A 9223-nucleotide genomic window follows, 5' to 3' on the forward strand; every position below is an offset into this window, starting at 1 on the left:
GCTCATGATCTCACCAGTTGCTAATACCTCAAACAGTAGGCTTTTATACATCTTGTTTACATAGATTTTTTTTCCTATCACTGCTGTTCTTTAGATTTTATATAAAATTATTAACTTCCTCCCTGTACATTGTTGTACAGGACCACCATAACACTGAAAAGATAAGGCTCACTTCAACAGAAGCAAGTATCTTTACACTAATTACCACCAGTGATAATTATGCATAATAATAAAAAGATAATAAGGAAGATTGTGCTTTCAATGACACTAATATAAATGCATAATAATTCTGGCACAATCACAACGTGATTCTTCCAGATTTACGTAACTGAGTTTATCCAGTAAAGCAGATTTCTTGTCACTGCCTGCATCCAGAACTGCTGTCCTCAGCAGCATACCTGCCTTCAAGCTTGGGGACACCATCTTTCACCTGTAAACTGAGACACAACTTCAGTGATTTTTAATATATATATTTTTTTTCTTTTAATGTGGCCCACTGTGTCTAAAAAATGATTCTATTTTGAAATAAACATTGCATGCTTTCCACCTCCTCAGACGACAAGAATCACTAGAGGATCAGGGATCTTATCTGCCGGTCAGAAATCCAACTCCAGAGGTACAAGCCAAAATCATTGCTCTTTTGCTCCTAAAGTATGAAACACTAAGAAAGTCTATTACTGGGGCCAGTCACTGTTAAAATATATCTGGTGAAATTCTGCTTGCCATCATTTATATTATCAATTAAAAAATAGACATTTCCACATGGATTTTTTTTCTTTTCTGTTTCTTTGATAGTTAAAATTCCACTGAAATATAAATATGAAGCCACTCCAACCCTTGAAATACTTTAAAAAGGAATTCCCTGAGTTGCCACAGACTAAGGATGAAGAATCAGTGCAGATTTTCATTTTTATAGTCTTTTACATAGTTCTTCCCAAGATACCACTAAGGAAAGAGCTGGAATTATGCGTTGCCATGGAAAATTGAAGAGCAGTGATGTTATTTCTGATGGGGTTCAGTTAAATCTACTTATTTCAGCAACCATTGTTCAGCAGCAGGTACAACTGTCCCATACAAATAAATAAGTAGTAATGAGTTTCAGTGGCACTTTGCCTATGCAAGAGAAGATGGACCCAACCATTTACAATCACTGCTTCCATCTGCAGTAGAAATTTGCTCTCTGACACATGATACCAGCTGCTGGACACGGGCTACTATAATGAAAGTTAATTTGCAAGATGGTATGGGCTCCATTAATTTTTCAACATGCTAACAGTTGACTCAACCTTGGGCCAGTGTTGTTTCATCAGCAAACTGGAAAAGGAAGTAGGTCATGAGTCATATAAAATGCTGTAGATGACAGAGAATTATTTAGATTAGTCAAAGTCACAGTAGTGATCACAGGAGTGTGGAGTAACATAAGAGCTTGAAGCAAAGCAGCACAGTGACAGATGAAATTCTCTGTAGCCAAAAAAAAAAAAAAAAAAAAAAGCAAAAAATTGGGTACTCTAGTTGATTAAAAGTAAATACATAATGAGGGAGGCCAAAGGAGACTGAAGAGCAACCAGTGGCTAGAAACAACACTAATATTGAATTTTTCTTTCAACACATCAGGAGTGAAAAGCCTGCCTGTAAGACCAGTTGATACAAAAAGCACTTGCAGAGAAAAAGGTCACAGCAGAGTACCCCTGTGAATTCTTTGCACTGGTGCTTACTACAGAAGAAACCAGAATGATAAACATCCCAGACCCTCTTTGAGGAAAAGATACAGCACAGAGCCTGCCTGAGATGGATCTAAAGGTTAAAGACTAAAAAGACAGAATAAATACAGACAGAAGAGCAGGGCTGGATATATTTGCCCAATAGTCTTACAAAAAATAAAAAATGTAATATCTGAATCATTAACAGCAACATACAAGGTTTCCTTTAAGAATTCCCTGGTATGTGAAGACTGGTGGACAAAAGAGATTAAGTAATTTACCTTGAAGAATGATAAAAATTATACAAAATGGAATAGCTTCACTCACAGACTGAAGGAAACTTCCATGGTCCTCCCCTCTTCTTCCCTAACCCCCTGCCATTTCTCCAGAATACTCTACAGCCTGCTCACTAGGAAATGCTGCAAGGATTATGGATGGTTTAAGTTAAATTTCTGTATGATATTGGGTAGATAAAGGCTTGAAATCCAAGCCTCTAGTACTTAACTGAGTACCCTAGGAGTAAGTCCTTAGACTTCGAATTACGTTATTATGCAAGAAAGAAAGGGCATGTGGAGCAGCCACCCTACGAATGGAGCTGCAGTGGCCACTCCTGCATCCTGGATGGGGTCTGGTCCATCACAAAAGCTCTTGCTGAACTCCTGAGGGGACATGAGCAGAAGATTATCCAACTCTTGGATCCCTTCCAGGACACTGAGTATTGCATTACCCAATTCTGGGACCAAATTTTTGTTCCAATTCTGGGATCAAAAAAGTAAACTGAGAGGCAGCTGCTCAGATTTTGGGCTCACTTTAAATCCCAGGCCCACTTTTGAGTCCCACCCTAAGATACTCCTATAAATGTCAGACCTAGAGAGCTAAGGAGCAATAGCCCTTTTCTTAAACATATTGCCAGAAATCATCCCTCACAGTGACACTTAAAATGGCCATCATCTAGAGTTAAAAACAGTGCTTAAACTGAACTCTGACTTCCCAAATTGACACAATTTTTAAGCCATGGGCAGAAATCTGCAACAAATGCAGTGGGCTGTGATAGTGCTAGGTATGAAACAAATATGCATAGGGACACTGTGGGCTGCTGCTCTAAGCAACACGACGAAATTTCATGGCCTGAGGGAAGGGACACGGGCAGATTCAATGGGAGGCGTGCCTGGTTTCTCCTCCAGGAGCTTAGACTGGCCCTGTTTCTGTTTGAAAATTGGGTACCAGAGAAGAGGTTTGGTATGGGACAATCGTTCAAAATTTTGTCACTAGTTACCTGCAATTTTCTGTCACAGAGTGTGACAGAGTGTGCTCGTTTGTCTGCAATAAGCAATAGATTAATTGAAATAAGAAGGGTTTTTTATATCAAGAACCAGAAATGGAGTGGTAGAAAGACTATGGCAAGCACATTCAACAGAACAAATCCAGTGAGAGAAAAAGGACTTTAAAAACAAACTAACCTTGACTAGTTTTCCCATCATGTTCCCTCTCCAAAATGGGGATAAAGCACACAGCTGAAATTTTCTATCTGAAAGCCAATGTCACCTCAAGCAAACAGCCCACTACCCACACAAAAGCTCTTCAGACACTGACACATCAAACAGGAGACCCAGCAGCAGACAATCAGATTAACAAAGCACCCCTTTGAGAGCAGCTCTTTAGGGAGAGCCAGCTGAGCCACAAAAACTGCTGGGGGTGAATGACATCAGTTCAATTTACTGGCTTCCTTCAAATAAAAACCTTAGCATAAGGAAATTATTTGAGAGACAAATAAACTCTGCTGGAGTAATAATTAGGGAATAATCACACATATTTGTGTATACAGCTAATTCAGGATAATTTAAAGAAGCATATGATAGAACAAACTCTCCTATTTTTCTCAAAAATATTTTATTAACATCACTTATAAATTCATATTTAGAAAATATTGCAGGTGAAATTAACCGAAATTCAGACATGGCTCAAATACAAAACATAAAAGAGAGTGCAATGATATCAACATACATATAATCTATCAAAAGAAATACAATAATACCTCAAAAGAGGGATGACATGAGATTTGCAGAAGCTTCTGCTCTTCTACTTTAACAGCCACTGCACAAACACCAATATCAAGATCCTCAGCAACTGTTGTCAGTGTAGCTCCATTAAAATAAATAAAAATATGCTGATTTATGATATACAAAGACCTGGAGTGTAACTTAGCAGAAATTTCAAATGTCGTGAAAAAGTAATGGCTACATTTTCATTTTAATGCTCAAGTAGCTTATTCATTGCCTTTGTGTTAATCCAAGAATCCCTATCCAAAATTTTATTTCATGGGACCAGACAGATTTAAGTTTATACTTTAGTGTTATGAAGGCTTCTAAAAGCCTTGACTATGAACATAAGTCTACTGAAATGATAGTGCCACGGTATGTAAAATGTCAGGGAGATAAACCTCTGAACACATTTTTGAAAGATTCCTTTTATTTAGCAAGCAGAAGATGCCAAAAAAATCCATGGTAGTGATTTAGCTTTGTACTCTCCTTAGTTATACTAAGAGACAACTGATTTTTAAAATCTTAATTGATATGTAACAGCTGAAAAGGCAGTACTGCCCAAGGCAGTACTAACATTCCCCCATAAAAACCTGGAAACCTAAATATCCGGCCTTGCCACAGTACTACTGCAAAGACAACAGATAAGAAGGACCAAACTTAGGTTCACTCTTCTTCCATTAAATGCAGTTCTTTATAAAAAGTAAGTGGGAAATAAAAAGCAGTTCTGAAAGACAGAACTATGTCGGTGTATAAAACTGTGTGGAAACTATCTTACAAAAGAAGAAAGTGGAATCAAAAGAAGGTGTTTCAAACATCCAAGTGCACATCTGCTTTAAGACTTTGGGTTATATGTCTGAGGCTTTTTAATCAATTTGATGATCCTTTTTCTGCGGAATGTGCTTGTTGGCTTGTTGGTATTTGGTTTCTGAGACCCTGCTAAGAAAACAAAGAGAGCAGTTAGGGAAACAGTATGACAAAACGGTTACTACTCTTTATAGTTTGGGGTTTTTTTTCATATTATGCTGTTCAAGCAGTTGATAATAAAAAACAACAGCAAACATAACAGAAGCTCTAAAATATGTTCTGGACTCCCTATTCTGACACACTGCAAGGTCTCATATAAGGTCTCACTTTTGTCTCTAGAGTCCTACTTTGCTGTTCTTTCTGAGCAAGTAACAAAGTCTTTTCTAGCTGTCCTGCAGTGATAACAGAATGGAATTAAACACACATTTCTCTGAACAACACTGGGGCAAAGTCTAAAATACAAACACTGCTTGTGGGAGATGAAGAGTTAAAGTTATTTAGGTTTCTGCACAGAACTGAGTTTCACACAGAAGCTCCAGAGTGGCCAAAGACAGTCTGAGGTTATCTTCAGGACTGACTACAAAGGCTGCATGAAAGGTATGAATGCCATTCAGAAAACAAGTACTTTGCAAACCTGTCTGAAAATCTTTTGTCTTTGTGCTACCTGTTTACCTGCACATAGAGCCCTGTGACCAGTCTCCAATCCTTTTGCTGTCACTCCAATGTATTTATTTTCTTTTCCAATATAAACTTTTTCAACTAATTCATCAGAAACCTTTTCACTCCAAAAGCTACAAATCAATTCAAACAGCAGTTACATATTTGCACTGTGAAGTTAAAACTGAATTTACCCAGGGATGCTGGGGAGGGAATTATGGGAGCAGGAGAGGAGCGGCTTAAGCTGCCTTCAAGATTCCCTTAACTTGTTGAACACTCCCAGTCTATAGAAATGAATACGAATAGCACAACATCAATTAGTACTAATTACGCCCTTAACTATCGGCTCTGGATGTACCAAGACTTAATGAACTATGAAATGTACCAGTTAGTGAAAAAGCTTATAATTTATCCTTTACTTTTGGCTATCTGGTGCTGTAGTCATGAGACAGATGGTATTTCCTTGCTCTTTCTTCCCCAGAAAGAGTGAGGAAGGGAGAACCTGCAGGTGGCTCTGGCTAGGTGTGGGCAGGGCCAGAGCACAGAGGCAAGATACCTTCCTGCAACTCCCTTGCACACTTAGGCTGTAGCCTGGCCATACCATTTCCCAGGCAGTAATAGACACAAATGAGATAATCAAAAGCACGACTCAGTGTGCTATTAAAGACTCCATCACAATACTAGAATGGCAGAGACACACTCAGACTTGTCATCCACAGAAAAATTACCGCCATGACTAACTGCTAGAGAATATTTTTACTTCTGAGGACTATGCTTAGGGTGCAATCTTTGCCCCAGCCCTAGATTTCCAGTCTAGAACTGAAGAATTATCTCCTAATTTAAGCTTTCTGACTACACATCTTACTTACTGAAGTACTAGGACCTTGTGCATATCTCATGTTTAAAAAAGACCTACTTTGGGGTTTCTTTTCCCCCTAAAAGTCAATATACATGCTAGAAACAGCTTTAATTTTGCTTAGAAATGTATCAGTTTTATGTACTGTGCTCTGTCTGCTTCTTCAGTACTCTGAGGATCAACATATAATTATGCCTTTTTTCTCTCTCATTTATATACATACCAAGTTAATTAGAGTATTAAAACTTGCAATAACTGGTATGAAGACAGGACTGCAGCTAAATGCACAACTATTTTGACTTACAAAGCCAGCCAGTAGCTGATTTGAAGAAAAAAAACACATTTTGAAAAATCAATTATCATTCCTAACCCTTCCCCCTATGGCCACAGAAGCAACTGACTCAGCTCAACTGATGAGCCAGAAATCTTTATTAAGGGGAATGGGAAATGGGAGGATGGTAACTGCTGGAAATGCAAAGACAAGAAGTAAATTGATTTCACAACTTTCTTTAATCCTACTTTAAAGTACCTGGAAGAAAATGAAATTCTTAATTACTGTTCATGCTGGTACTGAACAGTTTAAAGACTGATTCCTTGTGGACTCTAGTAAGTTAATTAGTCTTTTCATGAGTCCTTCTTTAAGTTTCATCAAAAAATGGTGTAACCACCTCACATTTCACCGTTCTTGTCAGAAGAACTTAGTGTCACATCTCAGTTTTCCCTGCCTCTGAAAACCCTGAGTCCAAAAACCGAAAAGCCTACAATTGTAACAAGCCAAGGTGAGTACTGGATTACTTATCTGCTTGTGACTGGCCAATACAAAAAAAAACAAACAACACCTTACCTTTTCTGCAGACATTGTAGCAGTCTGTTTCAGTAACAAAGTTGTTGGCGTTTCCACCACAGCCAGTATATTTGAACTCCTTACAAGATTTAGTCTTGATGTCATAGTAATAGCGAGGCACAGAAGAAGAACACAATCCTTCATCCTTTGGGCTGTAGCATAGCAAGGGACCAGCTTGAAAGAGAGAAGGGGAGAGAACAAAAAGAGAGAGAAAGACAAATTACACAAAGGCAATCTCTATGTCTGCCTTCTTAAAATTTACCCTGCAATAAATCTTGTGGCTAAACAGCTCTTGTTACCAATGACTGAGTCAGAGGTAGCATATCATAATTCCTGTGAGTTATGAATTTGAAAAAGCAACAGACAGTCCCAAAAAATAGAACTAGTATTCCACAAGTGAAATGCATTGTCATTCCCCATTTTTGGTGCCAATTTTTGGTGCCATACATACAACAGGCAAGATACTTCTAGTCTGGCTAGAAGTCTTATTCCATATATATAAAACACTAATTCCACTGGAACTACCTCTGTAGATTAAAAAGGCATTATTTTGTTTATCCTTGCTATGATTTTGCCCAAAAATCCTGCCTGCTTGAAGCAAAAATTACAAAACCCAGCACTTAAAGAATCAGCATTCAAAGGAATCATATTCATTTTGCCTCAACAAATTGTTACTTTTCTGGTTGGAGACCTTTTATCAGTTTGTTGCATATGCAATATAGACATTACAAATAGTTCAGCTGTCACCTAAGAAAACACTGATAATCTGTCATCAGCCACAATAACTGTCTCATCAAGCATTAATAAAGCTTAAGCAGTGAGAGTTTTTATACACTCTAGTAGATGTCTCTTCCACAAGGATCCAGCATTGCACTGGATATTAATCTACCGTTTATGACAATACTTAGCTATAGTCACCTGCTCATAATTACCCCCTCTCTGCCTCAAAGCTCATATGAGAGACAGAGAAGAGTCACATCAGGAAAAAACTTTTCTCAGAAGTTGAACTGCTAAGTGCCAAAACACCCAGCCACCTAACACCATCTCTCAACCCTGAATTTTAGAAAGACACTTCCACTTTATAATAGGATATCACTGCCCTGAACATGACCACCACAACATCTCATGCATCTGCCTCAACACAGATCTCCAACCTTGTTTCTCTTCAGGTTACACATGTACATCTCCCTAGAGGTCAAGAGATCAGTTGGGTGTAGCTGTGGGCATAAATTTAAGACCACAACATAAAACTAACATGGCATTTTTGCTCTTTCAGTAACAGCTGAGACAACTGACACATTAAATTCTGCAGACAATATAAATATCCGCTTCACAGAAATCTTAAAAAATACAAGTATATGGGTACTCAGAGGAAACAAAGTATCATCTTCATATCGCTTTCAAACTATCTATTTTATTAAAAATTTGGAACAAGCATTACTTTTCTCTGGCAGACAGTGGTCCACACAAGACTGCAAATCTCTGTAGTTGTTGCCATTTCCGTAACAGCCTCCATAGATGAACTCTTCACATCTCATCGAGGTCAAGTTAAAGGCATATCTTTTTAGATGACTCCTGCAAGGTCCTCCATCAGCCTCCATCCGGCACAATTTGGGCACTTCTGTAAAAAAACAGAATTCATCGTCTGTAAAATCAACCCTTCATGCTCCTGGTGTTGAACAACATGGTAGTGTAGACAAAACTGCATTGATTCAGTTCCAGGCAAGTCACAGGCTGTTCCACTACCTGCATTCTTAAATAAAGCGGGATAAGATGCACAGGAGGAATCTGGTGCATTAATTAGGAATTACTTATAACATTAAGTTACATATTAATAGTTCAATTCTGCGTGTTGCCTCTGCCACAACTCGTTCTAATTTCTCTGCATAAAATTGACACCAGTGAGGCAGTTGTCACAAGCAGGGGGGACAGTCAGACGGGGTGGGTACAAAGCACCCTGCAAGTAGCGCGGCCTCCCCAGAGCTCCCACAGCCCCTCCCCAGAGCTCCCACAGCCCCTCTCCAGCCTCTGCCGTCCTGGGGGGCTCCGGGGAACCAGGCCCCCTCCTCGGGTCGGTCCCCGGGGCTCAAGAGAGCAGCCGAAGCCAGTGACCGAACTCACTCTTGATGGTCCAGCAGCTCTTTTCGCAGTCGTCGAAGGTGAGGAAGTTGTTGGCATTACCATGGCAGCCCCCGAAGGTGAACTCCTGGCAGCTCTGCGTGTACCTGTCGTAGTACCAGCGCGGCACCAGGGCGCGGCAGGGGCCCTCGTCGGGGGGCAGCAGGCAGGCGCGCTGCTTCTCTGCGGGAGACACCAGCGA

The 9223-nt window shown here is 39.5% G+C and overlaps 1 protein-coding gene across 1 annotated transcript; it reads right to left on the bottom strand.

Annotated features, from left to right (window-relative positions):
- Positions 1-4574: 4574 nt before the first annotated feature.
- TFPI2 (tissue factor pathway inhibitor 2) lies at positions 4575-9223 on the bottom strand (the record flags this gene model as incomplete). Its single annotated transcript, XM_009994964.1, has 4 exons — positions 4575-4675; positions 6904-7077; positions 8345-8524; positions 9025-9223. Coding segments are annotated over 4 exons (654 nt in total), but the record flags the coding sequence as incomplete, so codon positions are not given.

Source organism: Chaetura pelagica, unplaced genomic scaffold (genome assembly GCF_000747805.2).
Source record: "Chaetura pelagica isolate M959 unplaced genomic scaffold, ChaPel_1.0 scaffold12, whole genome shotgun sequence".
NCBI classification, from domain to species: Eukaryota; Metazoa; Chordata; class Aves; order Apodiformes; family Apodidae; genus Chaetura; species Chaetura pelagica.